The sequence below is a fragment of the Cydia fagiglandana genome, chromosome 15 (assembly GCF_963556715.1).
Source record: "Cydia fagiglandana chromosome 15, ilCydFagi1.1, whole genome shotgun sequence".
Lineage (NCBI taxonomy): Eukaryota > Metazoa > Arthropoda > Insecta > Lepidoptera > Tortricidae > Cydia > Cydia fagiglandana.
Genome location: NC_085946.1, coordinates 7,434,981 through 7,456,754, shown reverse-complemented (window position 1 = coordinate 7,456,754; position 21,774 = coordinate 7,434,981). Strand labels below are relative to the sequence as shown.

The following is a 21,774-nucleotide window of genomic DNA, read 5'->3' as shown; positions in this document are numbered from 1 at the left end:
AATGAACCGAGACCGTTGAGAACAAATCATCCCAGCTTGGAATTCAAGTTATTAGGTACAAATTACAATCCCCAAAAACGTAAAGTAGGAGCAGTAGGACCGACACCGACTAAAGAAGAAGATTATTAAAATCACAAATTGTATGATATAATATTAGTGAATTAGATATCAATATGTAAACTACGTAGTACATTTACGTGCTTACCTACCTACCCGAAAAGGTAGGTAGGACACGCGCTGTCTTGCTGACGTCACGCAAAGTAATATGGCGGGCGGCTGAAAGCGCGCGCGTGCCGCAGGTTGCTCGGCGGTCGCTCGCCGTGTGTGTTCAGCGTTCAGCGGCCGAGTTCAGTACCCGGTTGACAGCCGGTGAGGCGGCGGCGTCACGCGCTACTCAAACTGTTCAAAACACGCGCCGCCTCTTGCGCGATTTATAATCTATCTAAATCAATTTTACACAAATCTCTACTGTATTTAAAATCTACCGAATGTGAGAGAGGACTCGTACGGTCCTGAAACAATTCCCATGGAACATCGAGCGGTTGTAATATCTTTTATACGATTTACTTTACCAATGAATAACAACAATACCGTGCATAATCACGTTACAGCAATGATCAAATACCTACGTGTAATGCAATTTACTGAATGACGTTAAGTAAATACGATCCGCTAGTGAGAGCTTTACTTCTGCTATGAGCGGTAGCGAGGCTTTGAGCTGGCCGAACAACAAAAGTGTTTTATAGTATTCAATGGACTGAAGTACTAATAGTATTATGACACATTCTTTTGGATTATTAGTGAGGTGTTGAGACTATAGTGTTTAAAAAAAATCAACAATGGCGGACCGTGAACGTCCTGCTAAAACCCCTATTAGGGTGGGATTTTATGACATAGAAAGGACTATTGGCAAGGGTAATTTTGCCGTGGTCAAATTAGCACGACATCGAATAACGAAGACTGAGGTGAGTAAACATCGCTGCTGATCTAGAATTTATCTCTTATCTACTATCGGACTACAGGTCTCTAACCAATCACTATTGTTGGATCCAAGTGATCCAACCATCAATTTCACCGTCAAGTACCTAGTTTGCAACATATATATCCATATAAACATCAATAAACAGTCAGAACACGCTTACACATTACACATCTGTAAACATAGATTATTTACACGTTACGGCTGAAAACTTCATTGATTTTTAAAATATGATGGTGTCGCATCTGCAGGTGGGTTACGGAGTCATAAATTAATGATGACTTGACTTAAAAGAGGGTACCTAGGGACCCTTTTTTAAAGAGCATTAATACTTATCTATGCTAAGATTCAGAACTGAAATTAATTATTTAACATTTTCTTAGCCTGGATGCAATGGATAATAACAAAAGTTTAAAGTAAATTAGGCTTCAGTCGGTATCCTTAACTAACTAGAACAGAAGAGAACATAAGTAATTTTGTTTACTAAAACCGTCGCCCCAACGTTGTTTTGGCACCAAAATTGTGGGTATTGTTTCAGCATCATTTTCAACTTTTGAGAACTCAAGAAAAGACAAATGAAAACCTAAATGTGTGTTGACCCAGCCACCTTCAGAAATGATGAAAGATTTAGTCAAAAAGAAAAACAACAGTCTAATATTCAAACACGCTTGTAGGTACTTTATAAACGCTTTAAGCATAACATATAAGTTGACGTGAAATATTTGTTTCAGACAAACAAACGAACATACATACAAATTCTATATCGATCTTTACCCAACTACATACAGTAAAGGCATTTTTGTTACTTATCAATAGGTACTTGAGTGAACTGCAATTGTTTAAGAGTCCTACGCAATGAAGAAATCAATGTGGGTCATTATAACACTTGACTGTAACTATCAACCTACTCCAATTTCATATGCGTGTGGAAAGTTACTATTGTTTAATCCTGCCTATATGTGTAACATTATTGTTTGTATCTATAACATTACTCACATTTTAGGTTAAATTTTTCGCTCCATAGTTTGTGGGTACGGTACAACTTTGCTTTCGGGTTGTTACACACTTTCTTCATCTTCTGATTTATATCTGCACTTATCAAAATCTTGTCATTGTTAGCAACAAGCCAACAATTGACAAGCGAATGACACAATCCTGGTTTCCACTTTCAAAACACGCGAATCTAAGCGATACGCAATTTCCCACTTCCTACATTATAAACCGGGTTTTATGCAACTTAATTGAAGAGGCAATTGGCCCGGCGTTGTGTTATGTTGCACTTTTTCACCAAACTGCTTATTGGCTTATTAGCTATTTCCTTTTACCCGATGTCCCCTTTGCAATACCGGATGAAGTGTCTCTCGGGCGTGGAAGGACCGAGGATGAAGCCTTTTACTTGGTAGATCGGTCATTGACCAAAATTTGCTGTGATAGTTGTGGAATAAATAGATGCCCTCAATTTAGATACAGTCCAAAACTACCTACTTTGATACAGATTTTAGGCGTCGATGTAAGATGTCACAGGCAGAAAGTAGGAAGAAATTCCATTTCCTTAATTTACCGAACATATGAGGGTATCTCGAAGAGCTTACGAGTATGTGTTCTTCTGAGTGTGCATGATACAATGAGGCAATTTCATAGCATTTACTTCTTTCTATTTTTAGTAGGTATGTACTTATTTTCTTATATGAAAATTGTCTCGTTTTTGTTTACGACTGAAAATATTTCTATTCTATAACCAAACCAATAATATAATAAGTGTATGTATTTGATAAATTAAACGAAACGTAGGAGAGTAAGAAAGCCGTCATACTTTAGTTTACACAAATACCTAATGTAGCTTTTATTGATTTCCTTGTATGATTATTTATAATAATATAATATTAAATCCCCAATAGATAATCAGGTACGAAATATGGAGGTTACCAAACGGACAAAATCATTATTATTCATCGGCTCTAATGATCACCTTGCTGGCATTTCCTCATCTAATATTACATGAGACCTCAGTAATGCGGATTTATAAATAACTTATACGCAGTTTGAGCTGTTAAGTAAATACATTGCAAGAACTTTATTAATCAACGTATGTAAATAAGCAGATTCCGCCGACTTCCGACCGTTTTGACTTCTTCCTTATTCAAATCGAATTGAATTCAGAGATTGCATCTCTTGAATACTTCCTGAGATAAAGATACAATTCTCATGATGAGTAAGAATTGCCGTCGTACGTACTTACTCGATTAAAAACAAATTCGTCGATAAGAAAAATAAAACAGTTGCCAAACAATTTCTGATAAAACAATATTGTCAATATTCTTGACCTTAAGATCCGCTTCGTTCGCTGGGGACCAACAGGAGCGTCTTTAGTTTTATTGTGTAAGATTAATTCCAAAATCCCGGGGTGGACGGTGTAGTCACGTTTTGTTGCCCTCGACAGCACCATTGGGTATTTGGCCCTTGGTCATTATTTATTTAGACGACACATATTTTAGTTCGAATCAATGTGCCTATTCTTGATTAGGTACTTATAGGATGTATGTCATCGAGATATACCTATATTATGCAAGAGAATATGAGGCATCGTGAAACCAGTTTTAAATCATTCTTGTGTTTGGAAAGGAGGTCGAGGCCGAGCTACAATGCCTTAAATACAAAAGAAGCAGTATGTTGCGTACATTGACCCCTAATTACCTATGGAATGGAATATTAAAGAACGAAAAAAGGAAGAAACAGATAAACCCTTCCGTATTCGTTGATTCCGACTCGCTAGCGAAAATTCATCGAAGTTGATTGAACAATGTAATCCACATCAAATAAAAAATAACAACGTAATAGTGTACGAATTTCCTCTGACCAAGACCCACATTATTCAAGTGAGATGCAGCAATGTTAGATTGCACTTTTGATTCTTGTGAACGATCCTTTATTAGTTACTCTGGCAAAGCCGCGCGATGTTGCATGAGAGATATCTTCAAATGTAAACCGTGAGATTCTGTCGTTAGCGGTACATTTTGAAACATGAGAAAGAGCTATCACTCGTATAAATTTAACCTTATTATGTCGCCGTAGAGCGTTAACTACTAACTACTCAGTTGTTAAATTTAACGACACTTAAGAATCTTAAGATGGCAGTTTCTAATTAAATGACGCAGATACTTATCCTTGGTGGTTTCTGTTTTGATCATCCGGGAAGTAAATAGAAACAGGCAGCGTGATAATGACGTGTAGTTAATGGTTAATGTTTTAATAGCCTCGGAGTACCTGGTTAAGAGCTTGGGCGTAATGCGCGTGTACCGCGCCGAAGCTTAAAGTGGGTCGTTGGCCGCACGGCGCCGTCCTCGTGAATGAGTCATATGATGCGTTTTAGTGTAGATATACATTAATAAATAAATAAATAAATAAATATTAGGGGACATCTTACACAGATCAACCTAGCCCCAAACTAAGCAAAGCTTGTACTATGGCTGCTAGGCGACGATATACATACTTATATAGATAAATACATACTTATATACATAGAATAAATGACATTGACGCAGTTTTAGGTCTTAATTCGAGATGCACCGAACACGTATCATGCGTAACGGCAGTGTTTGATGGACGTGAAGGTGCGAGGGTGACGCATCGTTAGGTTACGGAGCCACCGTGTTGAATGAATGCACCGAAATAACAAAACAAACGCCCTCGGCCTTCGGTGTCCGTGTGCGCGCCGGCGATGGAACGAGCTATGAGTAAACACAAAAATCCGGTTCAAGTGTACGGTTAAAATGTTTGGTATCTTCAACTCGTTATTTAGGAATGTTGTACTTAGCAATGACCGTGAAGCCGATACGATCAAGAATTTCTTTACGTACTTCTGGTATAAAAAAGTAAATTTTTTAGCTCTATTAAAAGTAAAGTTGTTTTTAATACCTATCCATAAACGTAGATAATAAGTAGAGCTGTACTAACAAAATACAAATTGTGTAACGGCTAAGCAGAACGTACAGAAAAAGATCTCACCTTTCGGCTAAAACTAAACATCGTAGGTAACTATCAGGGATGGTCGATGAGTGTTTGCCAAATGTTCTGCAGAATATAACCAATCATTCGGCATGCCGGCGGGAGCGCTGCCGCGTCCACAAATACTCGACACCGACCTTGCGTGGTGCGGGATGCACGCTCAACATTGTTTTTATTATTTTACGTTTTTCTCAACGAAACGCTATCGCCACCAAGGTGATGGCCAACTATCCGACTGAGTCGTAGACGCCAAATAAATTTAGACTGGAGCAAACAGTGAGCTCTTTGTATGTCATACGAACCTGCGACAGTTTGTTTAACTAGACATAAACATTACAATAATGGAACGGTGTTGAACTAAGCTACACCGGTTTCCTGTTGTAGGGATCTCATAAATCTTGTAATCTGTCATCATCAGGTTTTGTTGGGTTTTCCAGCGCTTTGTGTTTCGTATGATTTACTATCCACCTTTCTATCCCACAATAATTACCTAACGAACGACTAAACTTGACAATAGTATATATAGTTCTATGGTTCTTATAAAGCTATTGTAGTGCTAAGAATGCTAAGATGTATACTGTTTCAAGCTTTTTTAAAGTCGTTCCTTACTAACTGTGAGAATTTCACATGCTTTAAGATTTTGCGTTGCAGATAAAAACATTATGGCTGATTGTTGAACTCGTCTTCTATGAAAGAATCGTTCAGCATCTTTAGAACTCTGTCCTAATTAGTGTAACAAGAGTCTAACTATGAGCTAACCACTAAGAATTTAGCTATTAGAATTCTTCGTTTCAGCAAGAAACTAATGATTTTGCTTTCTCTAGCACTCACTGGCAAACTCTCACCGAAGATTTCGATTGCGAGATTTCCCATTTGCTCCAATAAATTCAGTTCCACACGCAGACGACACTGATTACTTAACTGTCTAACGTTTTGACGTTATCACACGCAGACAATACATGTGTAGGTATAATAAAAAAGAAAAAAAAACTATAATTAAACTGAAGAAAAAAAGAAAAGAAAATGTTTTGCCTCACGCCTGACTTTATTGAGATAAAATGTTTCGTGACGAAACCTGTACCAAACCACATGATAATGAGCAAAGCTGTCATCGATAAATTAACCGATTTCGAAATGATCACTTATCTCAACAATAATTAATAACAACGTTCGGTTCATTGAGCGGCAACTTTTTCATCACTGGAACTATGTGTATGAGTACCTACATTGTCTGTTATTATATAAAACGGTAGCAATCGGTGCGTTAAAAAACCCGTCAGATAATTGCGTGAATATTGACGAGAAAGTAGCTTCTGCCGGACAGGTATCCGAGATAAACCATCTATTATTTTCATTAATCAAGGTATGTGCGATGTGATTTGTGTGCCGCATGCTGGGGGTGCGTGACGGCGAGTGTTTGGCCAGGAAATCTTTTCGTATGGCACGCGCTTCGTTTACATTGAGGCGCTTGAAAAATGTGCGCTTGACGCAAATGCGTTATCTATTTTAGAGTTCTGCGTCAGTGGTCTGGTGTTATCTGCTCTGCAGTCTGGCGGTCACCCTCGTAGGCGTCTTCGCGTCCTGGTCCGGAATCACGCCAAATATAGCCACAAGATGAACGCTGTTGCTATGCTTGGCAGTTTCAACACTACTTTCGACACTTACTGGTACTCTTTAGGCCAATATACTTAATTTGACTAAGTTTAATATACGCTGAAATTAAATGTTAAAATTATACGGGCTTTCGTCTTAAAATTATTGATTTTTTATTCTTGCTGATTGGATTGTCATGTTACTATTTGTTTGTTGATCTAAGGCTCGAATGTTATTTAGAAAAGATGTTGTTGTGAATTCTTTCATCGTTGCCACTATACTTCGCAAAATGATTCACGAACCGGGAATTTTCTGATTAGGTATCTAGCCAGAATCATCTCAAGAATAGATCATTGTGACGTATAAAAAATTGGCTGAGACTCTAAATGACGTGAGCTCCTGGAACTTATCCATGTTTTTTGTGAATGTCCATGTAATTGTAAACATGCAGGTGTTTTGCTTCGCTGGCTTCACAGGCAGTGACCACACTGTAAAACGAAGCAAAACAGGCATAGTGGCATAAGAAAACGACGACCACCAGGTTCAATTCCAACGCACCTATCCTGTAATGTTTTCCAATTTCCCTAACCTTAATAAAAAAGTGGTCTCTTCTCAGGCGTGCACTCTTGTCAGAGTGGGCAGGGCTGTTTTTGGATGACGTCTTCATTCTCGGTTATGTTGGTGGACTTCAAACTGAAAACTTTGAAAAGAGTGGTACGAGGCGTCAATAACTAGGATGGCTACGTTTATCATGAGATAATTCGTGATAGTGCGGAGACACGCGTGCCTGTTTGCTTTCAACCTTATCACCAACTGTGACGTCAATCCCACATATTGACCTGACGTTTGCTTTATAACTAAAATGGATCTTGCTACGAGATACATGAAACAAGGACGTTCTTTAAGTTACTTCTGGTTAATAGTTCTGAATTGTTGAAGGTTATTTACCTAATTATTCAAAAAGCGGAACAGCTTCTGATTTACATATTAAATATATGCATTTAATCCAGATTAGTTATGGTTATGCTGAATGTTTATTTTTAAAGTTGTTAGCGTAAAACCTGTAATTTTGTTTCAGGGTTTTGTTTGTTATGGGTTAAATGTTCGCTTTTACCAAATTTATTCATATTGTGCATTTAGTCGTAGGTGTGATTTACCAGGACCGATTATAATTAATATTTAGATTTTCTATCAGGCGAGTTTTATTCATTGTGGTGTGTAACCGCTAAGCAATGTTGCTAGTTCGAAACTTCAACTAGACGATTGTTTAGATTGCTACATATTACATATACCTACCTATGGTTAGGTACAAGTACTGTTCCTACTCAAATTGAACTGGATAAACGTCCGCGGGCATTTTACCGTCTAGGCCAAAGTTGGTTGGTATTAGAGGTGTTAGAGGTCATTTGTCATCATAGTAACAATATTTTTTGTATTAGCTATGCAGGTTGTTAAAAGTCATTCAGCCCGTGGCTCGTGCGTCACTAGTTTTAAAGGTGAACCGACGTAAGGGGGTCATTACACTTATCTATTTATTCTTAATTAGTAACATGTCTATTCTATCCCCGTCTCCGTGTTTAGATATTAATAATTATGCAACATGTTGTAACAACTACGTATTTCCTTTAGTAAGATTTATTTACATTTATGATGACAAATTTATCCCAATACATTTATTGCACAATAAAGATGGATTGGGGTCATTTTATTACTGTTATCATTGTCTGTTGTAATTATGTCTTTGTTAACATTGTCAATCGGTTTGAAATTAAATATATGAAAAAAGTTCCATTAATGCCACCTGATACGGCATCGGCACGACAGATTCTTTTTAAACATCCTGGAGGGCAAGATTGAGCGGAAAAGACGCAGAGGAAGCCCCAGGCTCACATATCTCAGCCAAATAAAAGAAAGAGTTTCTGTCGTGTCGTACGAGGGAGTTAAAAGGCTGGCCCAGCAAAAAGAAGAGTGGCGATTACTCCACCGACAAGAGCATAGCTCTTAAATACTGGTGATGAATGCTTGTTTATCTTCCTTAGTCGATTCTGTGTCTATTACATATCATGTTTATTAAGCGACACGTTCTGTCGGTATTTGTAGGTTACCTAGGCCATTAATATTTTACGTAGGAGTCGAGATCAATATGATTCATGTAAATTAGTTCCAGATATAGAATTGAATCAAATAAATAGCTAACAAGGTTAGCTGATACAAAGTAACCGAAATAGTAACTAAATATAATGGCATTCCTAATAAATACATATATACAGGGTGATTCAGGAGACGTGAGCAGGACTAACACTGCGCATTTCGTAAATTATAAGCAACTGTTTCGTATCAGTATTAGTGAGATAAACATTAATTTTCCAGTCGTGTTGAAAAAAAAAAAGTTAGTTAAGTTATTAATTTATTTACGATATGCATGGTCACCCTACGATTAGAATACTAAACTACCGATATTATGTGTCAAACTGAATGTCATCACGGTCTGGTTACTTTTGAAAAGTCGTATCTCACTCAAGTTTGACAGTTTATTTTCTTCGTAATCATAATGCTGTAATTACGGTTAAAGAGGTTTTATGTGACCATGATTGTAGAGAATTAAATTTGCCCTCGCCAAAAAGTTAAAAAATAGGAAAAAGTGTGGTTGTTTCACCTAAATACGACGGTGATCGATCAATTATCAGTTACTGAGTGTGCAGGATTAGTCCTGCTCACGTCTCATGAATCACCCTGTATGTTCTGTCTTATTAACTAGAAACATAGTCAGGTACACATAGTCCTGCTTTATAAAGTTTTACATATTGGAAAATGTCCCCTATAAAAGTGGATTGAGCGAGGGGTGCAGACGGGAAACTATACGACTCTTACTCACGTAACACCATTCGTGCTATGCGTATACGGAGTAGATAGATACTCTCTCGGCAAGTCTTTGCCGAGTTGCATGGGGGTAGCGTATTGTAGAACTGCTTATGTATGTACTTGTACCGTGCTCAAGCGAAACTATCCCCTTTATGCATTGACTTTAAGTCGCTTCTGGCATAATAGAGATGCATTAAGGAGTCGCCCTTACTGACAACCGACAAAACGTTAACCAAATTCTATCTTTCAAAAACCATGATGAAATGTGTTGTGATAGTGACAAGATCAGTCCTCGCATAAAGGACTTGATAACACGTAAGAAGAACGTTATTTGAATGGACAATGAATCGTTGAACAAGGCTATCTTCAAGAGCAATTAAATAAACATTTGTTAGGCCAGTCATGTATCGATGGACCTACCCGAATTATGTTACAGATGCAATTATACCATGTAAACTATGATGATTTTTTCCGTTAAGACGTGTATGAATTAAAATTCACGGTAAGTCTATGCTACTGTAGGAATAGAGCAGACAATAGAATTAAGTTTTATCTAGACAGGAAAACGCCATTTAATAAACAAATGGTTTTACGCAAACGGTAGCTTGACGGCCAGCTGGATTGAAACATGAAATCTATGGCGTGAAACTGAAAATAAGGGTCGGAATTGTAAGGATCTGTAATTTAGTAGAGCAAGGGGGACGTATAGTCGTCTTGCTCGCCCTCGAGCGGAGTGCTTGGGCATATTGATCGTAGTCTGGACTTGTTGATCTCTCCTCGCACGGTCCCTCGGTTTACTAGCAGTGTTACCATATTTAGAGCATTATATTTATTCATAAAAATTTAATCCCATTATAATAGATGGCATAAGGTAGAAGTACTAGTGCTCGACGCTGCACTAGTATTCGACATGGGCACTTTATGTCAAAGTAATATAGGTTAAATTTGAATGGCTAAGATTTTTCTGTATTCAAATTTAATCCTTGTCACATTGACATAAACTGCCCATGTGGAATACTAGTCCACCGTCGAGCACTAATACTTCTATATATATTCTTCTATAAAATAATACTTATAAGCATTTTTTCTACTTATGTCATGTGCCATTATTTCCCCGTTCAGCAATTGGAACCTCGATATAAAATAAACTAACAACTAACGAACCTTGTTATTTGTAGCTAAAATATTATATATTTAAGTTTGTAACCGATGTGTAGATTTTTATATTTTGCACTTCAGTTTACTGCTCAGTATGGCAACACAACAGCGTGTCGGACGACGATTCATTAAAATGTTCGTGTCGCTGTAAGCGTTACAATCACTGGACCTGATTCGGCACTCTAGGATATATTAGTAATATTAAGTTACTGTCGTGTCGCCTCAAGCTATTTCAACCCCTGGGACTATTTGGTAGGAGCCTTAAGACTTGACTGAAATAAATATTATCGGTAGTAGTTCACGGAATGTATGTTTTAAATACTCTCCGCCCGTGACTTTGTCTGCTTATTATAATGTCTTTATTTATAACATTTTCTTCCCCCAAGTTTCAAAATTGCAATCTTGCATGCATGTATTTCTAAATATAAATATATTTTTTTATCAAACAGTAAAACTTATAACCTAGGTTAGAACCTGCTTCCATGAAAACATTTAAAGCTACAATATTAAAACAAGTGGCAAGATGAGTTAATAACTCTGCTTAGCTTAGCTGGTAATAGAAGTAGAACTCAAAACTACTGTATTTCGTGAGTTTAAATACGGTTGAGTTTAAGATATTTTTATTTTTCATGATTCTACAATATGTACTTACACTTGCAGCACTTGCTCACACATTTTTAATCATATTGCTGTCAGTTTGCTCTAGCTCATTCGAAACACGATTGTAGGCATACTTGATAGCGATAATATAACTTGCCACAATAGGATTTAGATTATGACGTTACTTACCTACGTCTGCCGACTCCATAATCTGGGTTTTTACTTATCTCGTCTTTGTGATAGTTATCGTGTATTTTGCCCGTTACTTTAGATTTATTATTTGATTACAATTGACGCATGTAATTATTACACTTATCTAATAAATTCATAATACAGACTTTGCTTTATTAACATCTATAGATATCATAGAATTAATGTCAACATGTTATCACCATATTATAATACTCTTAGATACTTTCTCTTGTGGTTATGTTATGTTTTAGATTTATTAATTTCTGATGTATACTTTATAGATAAGATACGATTTTACTCGTAACTTCTGTTTTTGTTATAAACTTCCTTACAGTTGGTTCACTTTATATTAAGTATATATACAAATTCATTCATGAAAACCCATTCCGTTAGATCATTCCGTTGCTCCAACTTTAAGCATCTAAAGTTCTAATTTCTATTCTAAACTATCCGATAACCAACCCTCAATATTACGACGGACGCCTCAAGCGTTTCACAGTTGAAACGTATTACAGAACTCATTTGGGAATAAATTCACACGCTTAAACTGGATTTTCCTTTACCAGGAGATATTTCTATGTACAGAACATGACACCAATTTAGTATGTCATGAATAGGTACATATGGATTTGCGTGAGCGTGACGAACTGATCGCATTGATATTGAAATCACATGGTTATCGTATTTTACAAATCGAAATATGCTTAGAGGAAGCCGAGTCGCCTCATACATGTATATAAAGAAAGATTATATTCATGACGTATGCGGATTGGGAGAGGAAAACGGCGGCTTGACTTTGATAATCGTAAGATTAACAGAAATAACTTTTATGTACTAGAAGTATTTGAACAAATTAAAGTATTTTTCAGAAAAATATTTTAACTTGTTTTTATCAAGTAGAAACACTATTATATAAATTATAAACTGAAATAAATGTCATATACTAAGAAAAAATGACCAAGGCCTCCAGTGCCTCAGGCTGGAATCGAACCAGCGTCCTCTGCTATCGCGGCAGGCCATCTCTCTCGCTAACTCGGTATCATCATGAGATGATCCAGTTAGAAAGTTCGAACCATATTGTTCTACCTTAGGGATGGCCAGGGGGCGCCACAAGCCTTCAGTAAGAAGTGCATATACTTGGAAAAATTCGACCTATGCTGCTGTGGCCCGGTGGCCGAGTGGTTCAGGCACCTGCCGCGATAGCAGAGGACGCTGGTTCGATTCCAGCCTGGGGCACTCGGACCCGGACTCGGACCCGGACTCGGATCCGAACTCGGACCCGGACTCGGACCCGGACTCGGACCCGGACTCGGACCCGGACTCGGAACCGGACTCGGACCAGGACTCGAAACCGGACTGGGACCCGGACTCGGACTAGGGAATGCTCCTGGTACTGAGTTTGTATGGCGAGAACCGGGAATTCCCGGTTCTAGTACTGTGTTTGTATAGAAAACCAGTACCGGGAGCACTCCCTAACTCGGACCCGGACTGGGACCCGGACTCAGTCCCGGACTCGGACTGGGACCCGGACTGGGACCCGGACTCGGACCCGGACCTTGACCCGTAAAACCACTATGATACCTTACCTAAATAAACCACTATGATTACCTACCATAACATGTAGGTATAAAGTATGATGATGCCAATCTTACTAGCCCCTCCTGCTCAAACGCCCTTACGTACACCGCACCGCATGCGCCGTTAAGTGGGTTAGGCTAGGTTTGAACTGCGATCCTCACAGAACCGAATAATGGTTAGGTTAGGTTAGAACTGCGAGCCTTACAGAAACGAAATGCTACTTGAAAAGTGTGGGTTTGATTAGGTCCGAACTGCGATCCTCACAGAACCGAACTGCTATCAGAGAAATGGGTTAGATTAGGCTAGAACTACGACCCTTACTGAAGCGAAATACTGGTAGAAAAGTGGGTGATTTTACCTCCTTTTCTACATAGTGCACCATCTACAATAATCTTTCACCGACCCCCATAGAAGTCGGTTTTTTTTTCTTAAAAATGATGTCTAATGATGTGTAAATATGTCGTGGGTGACAACTTCGCGCTGAATTCATATGGCCATATAAATTATCACTTTAGTGTGACCACATTTCTAGACACGCTATCACCGTGTCGTGTTATTACTTCTCGTTAGGATTATAGTGTTAATACAGTGCTATTATACGTACCTATGCTTATGCTATGAGTAAGCATGACTTATGAGCCAACCGCGACGAGCAAATGTTTTGTATTTATTGTGTTGTTAGTAAAGTATAATGTAGTGTTTTCAAATATTTGATTTGTTTATTTGTTACACATGCAGACATTTTATTTATTAAGTATTATGTACGAGTATAGGTACGACTATTTTATTACTAATGGCATGATACAAAGATAGTTATGATTTTCTACCACTGACTGCAGAAAAAAAGATTTCTTTTCACTTGTAAAACTTAGCAATGTTGAAATGTTAAATATAAATTAGGAATTTGAATTTATCTTGATAATTAAAACATCTCGCCGATTCGAACTTTAAGATACGTCAAATATTACGTCTAGATACGATATGGATTAGATACGTCAGTGTCAAAAGTGACGTTTTTTCAAACAAAAACGTGATTTTGACACTGACATATCTAATCCATATCGTATCTAGTCGTAATATTTGACGTATCTTAAAGTTCAAATCGGGCTGTAATACTTATAGTATTAACATATGGTAAGTCACCGGTTGCTTTGGTTTTAAATGTTTGTAGCATGCTACGTCGTAGATATGTCGTAGCATAGCTACGCTTTCGCATAGCTACAAATACAATGCTGTGTCGGCCTAATTCGCCTTGTACTTGGCAAACGATTAATTTTTGTGAGAGATTACACAAAGTTAAGTAATTCATATGCAATCGCACGATTCATAATGTATTGCCAATGAATTGAATATGTTTGAGCTTTAATTCAAAACTTATTGGTCTGGTTGTTGGTAGAATCAAGCTAAAAAGATTTGCTATACATGAATAGAAGCCTTTTGATAGGTACCTAGTGTTATCTCTCTGATATCTATACTTCTGAGTTAAATATACGCATACTATAAATATTGACAAACCAAAATTAAAAACAAAACGATAATTTACGTATTACGTACTTCAATATTAACAAAGGGCAATAAACGCTGTAATAGATTAAATAGATAGCGATTATTAAAACAGTACTTAAATCATTAGTATTTTACCTGTCAGTAATTAAGTGAAGGCTACACGCAATGCTATTAGTTTCACAACTTAACGCAGTGCAAAATTTTAGCAGATAAATTACTTGTAGGATATAGACAAGGCCGGCGAAAACGATAAGTTTTTAAAAGTAGCCTAATAGGTTTATTCTTACGACCTTCGTCGTGTGTTCTGTGTTCTCCGAGGCAGCTTTGAGATATATCCTACTAATTTTATTTATGGCCCTTGCTTGTGGGTATCACTTCGCTCCCGTGCCGTAGGCACCCATATGAAATTTTCAACTCTACATAGATTTATTATCCACATTAACTTTGTAGTATCTCTATCCGTTACAACCGTTCTTTGGACATAGTATACGTTTTATAACCGTGTTTTTGCAGAGTAATCAACCAATGTTCTTAAGCTATGTGGGACATTCACGTAGTGTATTACATGCCCAATACATTTATTTTATAACCCTAGGTATCAGTTGCGAATTGTAGAACAAAGCGAGCCTAAACCAAAAGTCACCTTAGTTTTATATCGACCGGGATATGAACCGTTATTACCTTTTAATAGTTTTTCGAGCCGCCGATATTTCGACGCAGTTACATGCATCTTGTTCACGGACATCACAGTTCATATCCCGGTCGACATGTCCTAGTGAAACTAACCGTGAACCATTAAAAACTGCAGAAGTCTCTTTATCTATCAGATATTTTACTTTCAGGAACACAACGGGCACTTTTTCAGCTTGACCCCGCGTGATGACCAGGATTACATTAAATAAATAAGTAATATTGAGGCGTGGCGGGTCGCGAGGGGTCATCGGCACGAGCGGTTGTTGACGGGCCCAAAGTATTTATAATTTTATCGCCGTTGTACTTTTATGCACAATCTTTGTAATCAAACTATTACACGCCAATTATAGCCGATGTGAAGCTTTGTTTCTGCTTAGGAATGGGAAAGATACCACCCGTACAAACTACATACAAATACATCACAAACATTCAAATCATTATCAAATACATTGGCACAACTTGATAATTCGCGTGAATTATCAAGTTGTGCCAATGTATTTGATCTAGTACATAAAAAACGCGTACTTGTTATCACGTACATTATTCAGTCCAGTTCTTAAAGAAATAAATTACATTCCGGACCCAAGTTTATAACTTTGAATGACATGGCGTCAATAATCTAATTACCTTGTACCTTATAAAGTGAAAATAAGAGAGTAGGTATGCGTTAATAACAAAAAAGAACAATATCATAATCAAGGATGCAATTGCAAAATTAGTAATATCAACACAGCACATGTTTGTTATTTAGGTTTAAATATTAAGGTTATACGTTCTGTAATAAACAGACCGTGTTAAATACCTACAAGGAAAACGATACACAATCACGTGAAGACGTCAAGTGCCCTCATGCAAGACCTTTTTTTCAGGCACCGATTTTAGAATGAGCCACAGAAATAATCGATTATTGAATGTTCAAAGAGTAATAAATGAATTTCGATGTTTGTTTACCTAAAACCAATGTCAAGTCACATGCTAAAGGTTTGACAATGAGATGATTCAGATGATGTAAAGTTGGAGCTTGATATAACAGTGAAGTTTAGCCATGCATTTCAAATTTTAGTTTTAATTAGCTATATTAATTCACAGAAGCACTGGAAAGTCTGGAAACCGATTTTAAGAATAGTTGTTGCGGGAAAACTATAAAATACAATTCCGGCAAAGAAAATGGCGAAGAATAAGAACACAAGTACGAGTATTTAATGAATATAGGTACAATAGGTATAATAACAGCCGAAACAGTGTTACGGATTCAATGCGCGTATTCAGGATAAGTAGCGAACGAGGAAAATGTTCGTTATCATGAGAATTACCATCGATTAATTTAGCCCTATTGATTCGTACGTCATACATATTACGTTAGTCGACCACAATAGCACAGAATAAACAATAGTACTAGGTACAGAAGACTCACTCTAACAAGACGCGTCTGTTACGATCAGCACAGATATGGCCGCTAGGTGGCGACAGCGCCACGCACGGTTTATGGCTTTCCCCAAAATTGGGGTGGAACGGATGTACTTTTAGCTACCTGTAGGAAAGCGACGAAATCACGGAGTGAACCACGCCTGACAATAGAGATGTAATGTTCTGCCGCCAGAGTGCAGCACTAATTTGTTTAGTAAACCATAGAGTTTACACCTAGGTAACCCCGGCTACACACGTAACTATAAATCGTAGCGATTAAACTGTGCAGTCCGATTTGCGCAGTTTTATTTATATACCGTGTGTATGACAAATCGTTACGATAATCGACAACGATTTGTCATACACACGGTAGATAAAATTGCGCAAATCGGACCATAAGGTGGGATCATAAGGTGGAAATCGTAAAAATCGATCCTCATTATTTCAGTTAGTCGTCCTTTGAAAAAAACAACTCTAAAAAGATCTATCATGGTCCCTTTTACGAGCGCCCATTGAATTTCGTAATGGTTCCCACACAACATTCGTCGTTTCAAGAAATGACATATTTATAGTAGTGTACCCTATGATGGGCGTGGAACCAGTAATGGGACAAAAAACCACAAATCCTGTAAAATAAGTGTCTAAAAGTAGTTTATAAACACTGCCTGTATATTATCATAAATAAGAGTCCTAGAGCTGTTTCAGTTTGAATTTTTATTAAATTTGGTTGTTTTTTAAGAAATTGGCGTCAATCCAAAAGTTGTCGTGTCACTGAAAAAAAATACCACTACGAATTCTTAACAACTTCGCTAAGAGAGGTGAGTTAATTTATTAAATTTTAATTAATTAATACTTGATGAAAACTAAAATGTGTTTTGTTAATTGCATTTACCATGAGATAAGGTATACAACATACTATGTTGTGAGTCCACACATGTAAAAAAATAGTGGTATTTGGCCCAATCCCATTATAGGAGCTGTAAAACTGCATACCTCCTATAATGGGAAATTTACATAATGATGCTTGCCATGCCATCATTTCATGTTTAAACAATACAGAAGTAAAATGTAGTTACGAAATATGTCAACCAGGAGGTATGCTCGGACTTCGGATAAATTAATATCGTTTTTTAGTGTGGGTCAAATCTTGGTAGCCGAGTTTGAGCCACTTTCCCGTTTTCCGATTGAGTTGAAATTTTGTATTCGTAATTAAATATGCAAATCGGATGATAATGCAATATTATGATAACATGGACCAGATCTGATGACCTATTTCAATATTTTATACTGATAGAGCAGTGTCCATTACTGGGGGGCCCATTACTGGAGCTTTGGTGTCCATGACTGGAGAAAAATAGCATAGTTTTAATTTGTTAAGTATGTGGAAACTCATTGCAGTAACTTTGATACAACACGCCTGAAACATGAAAGACGGGTAGGACTTTCATCTTTCAATACGCTAAGCGGTAGACCATTCACATGTATTAGGGAAATATCACAAATACTCCAAATTCCCTCTTAAATGTCCCATGACTGGTGCTGTTACTATACTACTTACTCGTAACATAAGGTAAGTCCTTATGGTCCCTTTTACATTTCGGCCTGCGTCATTAAACTTTGACCGTTAACAATAATCATAAAGAAACCTAAGAGCAGTTCGACATATTTTGACACGTACCTATAGCTAGTAGTTAGGAGTAGACATGTGCGCCGCGCCGCCGCGCCGCCGCCGCCGACGATTTTTCCACGCCGCCGCCGCCGATAAATTTGACCGGCGTATAATCGGCGTGGGAAATTTTGATATCTATCGTGTCTTATTCCATGTTGCGTAGTGAGTAGATAGTGTCAGATGTATAATTTAAAGATTCTTATGCTTTTTCGCTTATTATTTGCCAGTGAAGCAAATTAGCATCATTTTTGTCGTGGCGGTGTTAGCTGTGATAACGATTTAGCGTTAATTTAAACAAGATCTAGTTTCTGTTCCGCAGGTTATTATTTGACATTTTATCGCACAGCTTTTTTGTACAACGCATTTTGTTTAACATCAATAGTCTCTTTATTGTCAATTTAATCAGTGAATTAAAGTCAAGAAAATAGCAGGTTTATTTCCTAGGATATAAACATGCTATTTTCTTCTTAGAATCTTCAGCAAGCTGTCACAACGATTATAATTAATTGTGTATTTTATGAGTTCTCGTATGTGACATGCATGAGGGTCATCATCATCAATATCATCATATGATAGATATAGATATGATTAGATTTATTTATCGCATAATATACAATTTCATTAAAAAAAATACACACGATCAATTCTTAGTCATTGTGATTATCAGCTTCTTTTACTTAACAATATATATTACAATCAAAATTATAAAAGTCAGGTAAAAGCTTTGTAATAAGCTATACCTAAAAAATTATATCTACTTATAAGAACTTAAATCACCAAGTATCATCACTAAGCTAGCAGTAAAGAAAACAAAGTAGACCTTAATATTCCATAAAACGGGTATTCAAAGACATTCTGTTGAGCGAATCATCCTGCCAGAGAAGTTTACTTTCGAAAACGATGACATCTTTATTCTAACATACATTTCTGTTAAACTTCAGTTCAGACAAATGTAAAGTATTCATCATTATTTCGTAACAAATCCTACGTAAGGCGACAGCGGCTGGGAAAAGTCAATATAGATTTAAGGTAACTTAAAGATTTTTTTTATTATGTTTTATTTTTATTTCGCTTACAAAGTAAGTAAAAATACTGCCTAAAATGTAGGGTTTTATAGTATCCTTTTTATTTTAATATTTAAACATACCGTTGGTAACCGTTATTAGGTTGGTATTGGAGATAAATGGTTGCCAAGTGACATGCCGGGATATAATTTTCGGCAATAATTTAGAAAACACACATAATATGCTTTGGATAGCCTAGTAAATACTCAAAAGGCTTTAATGTAGAGTTTCTACAGCCACGTTCTCATGCAGTATCAAAATTTATGTCACGCCGATTTCACGCCGATCACGCCGCCGCCGCCGGTCAAAAAATCATCGGACGCCGCCGCCGATGATTTTGCCATCGGCGCACATCTCTAGTTAGGAGTACTATTACATACTTACCCAATACCCAACTGGCGTGAAGTGGCGCAGAATAGGGCAGAATGGCGCTCTCTTGTGTCAGAGGCCAAGATCCTCTTTGGGTCACTGAGCCAGTGATGTATGTTTTACATACTTATAAAAAATATTTTAATAGCTGATCAGATATGTTTCATGAATAAAGGTACCCTATACCATAGATAGACCATATAATACCTACTAATCTTCAGCTTTATCCCGTATAATGTGCACAGAATAGAAATGCAACGGATAGTTGTTTGGCCGGATACCGGATATTCGGCCTGACCTTCGACCGGATATCCGGCCGCCGAATATTCGGCCAGCGGTGCTATACCTACATTTTGTTTTTCAGGTGCACATTCTGCAGGCTTGACCTGTTTCCTAGTGAACGTTCGCGCGGACACATTTTTAGGTTCGAAATGAGTGCGCGTGCAAGTCAGTCGAATGTTCAAATTGTTTTATGATAATAAACAAGTACGATTATGATCAAGACTGTTTCCTAAATCCAATTAGTTTACTCCGAAATCAAGCAATGTTACTATCCGGTATCCGGCCGGATAGTAAGCTACTATCCGGTATCCAGACAGATATTAAAATCATGGCCGGATACCGGATAGTAACCGAATATCCGGTGCATCTCTAGCACAGATGCAGAGAGTCGCCTTAATCAGGGTCAATGTCGGAGTAGTTGAAGTGACGTGTCTACTCTCGGTTTATCCCTCGTCATTTACCCGTGTCCGTTCTAATTTTGTAAACCGTAGCTGATAGACGAGTTTGCGGAAATGATAAGGCATTGTAATTTTTGACAGTCGATGAGAGTCGATTTTGGGGAATTCCATTCGTAGATATAACATATTTTGTCTGATTTACACTGTATGTGATATCAATAGAAAATTTTACTTTAAGGGAATATAAATTCTTATCACGGTACATGCTGGTTGGTTTAAAATTGACTTACCTACCTCTACCTATTTACTTAATTTACGATAATCTTATTAATTTTTAGATCCTTTGTCGGTTCCACATTTATAATAAGTCATGATGTCTAAACCCCCATTTAGCGCTGGTAATGCAACTATTGTTTAATCTAGTAGCTGTCCGTGTCCGTACAGTACAAAGCTTCCTGACAAGCCGTATAACGCTACGTCTTACGTAGGCGAACAACGCGCGAACGCGGCGCGGCGCGGCGCGGCGAAATCAATCCTTTGATGCCCATAGAAGTGTCCTACGTAAGCGATCTCGTTGCGAACGCGGTGCGACGCGATTTGCACGCGAATGTCAGGCGGCGCGGCGCGGCGCGGCGCGGCGGCGGCCGCTTTCGCCGCGCCGCGCCGCGCCGCGTTCGCGCGTTGTTCGCCTACGTAAGACGTAGCGTAAGGCTAAAGGCTTATCTTATCAAAGCAGCACTCGGGCCTTCTGACTTGTTATTAAATCTCCACGCTCCTAAAGCTCTACTTAACGCGACTAGTGTTCTCTACACGTACACTATACGTACTTTAAAAATATGGGTGTAGACAACTTACTCAAAAATATGTCACATAGTTCTTAATTCCCTGACATAAGAGTTATGGGACATATTTTTGAGATGATTTGTATATACACCCATATTTTTACAGTTGACTGTACAATGAACACGTTGTCCGTGAAACTTAAAACAGTAAAAATGTTCTTAAAATTTTCAAACGTGCAATAAAATGTAGGTAGGTAGGTACCTATAGTTTAAAAGAGGAGCTAAAGTTAAAATAACAACAACCGAATTAGATAGAGTATTTTTTTTCCATAATGATAGCCATTCTAAAATGTTTGTGTAGGTACGCAATGTGTATGTATACGTCAATATTTTTTTAAGAATATTTTGACTATTCGTTTAAGAGTTTCAGCTTTCAGGGCAAGTTGCATTAAAGAATTAATTAATTGATCAACATTAAATATGGCTGCATCAGCTGTCATCTCATATAGAATGGTCTAATTTGTCAATCAAGATGGATGACATTGACAAAGATCTTTGTACAACCGACCATTAGGATGTGTTTACACACTGATTATTAGTGTTTAGTACGAGTACACACCTACATTTGTTACTTGAA

At 37.5% G+C, this 21,774-nt stretch overlaps 1 protein-coding gene across 1 annotated transcript in view; it reads left to right on the top strand.

The window, feature by feature from the left end:
• The first annotated feature begins 329 nt into the window (after positions 1–329).
• LOC134671302 (serine/threonine-protein kinase SIK2) overlaps positions 330–21,774 on the top strand; it is a 74,260-nt gene continuing 52,815 nt past the window's right edge. The window contains exon 1 of the mRNA XM_063529126.1: positions 330–965. Within this exon, the coding sequence (XP_063385196.1) occupies positions 840–965 (126 nt within the window). The 5' untranslated portion in view covers positions 330–839. The remainder of the gene's footprint in view (positions 966–21,774) is intronic.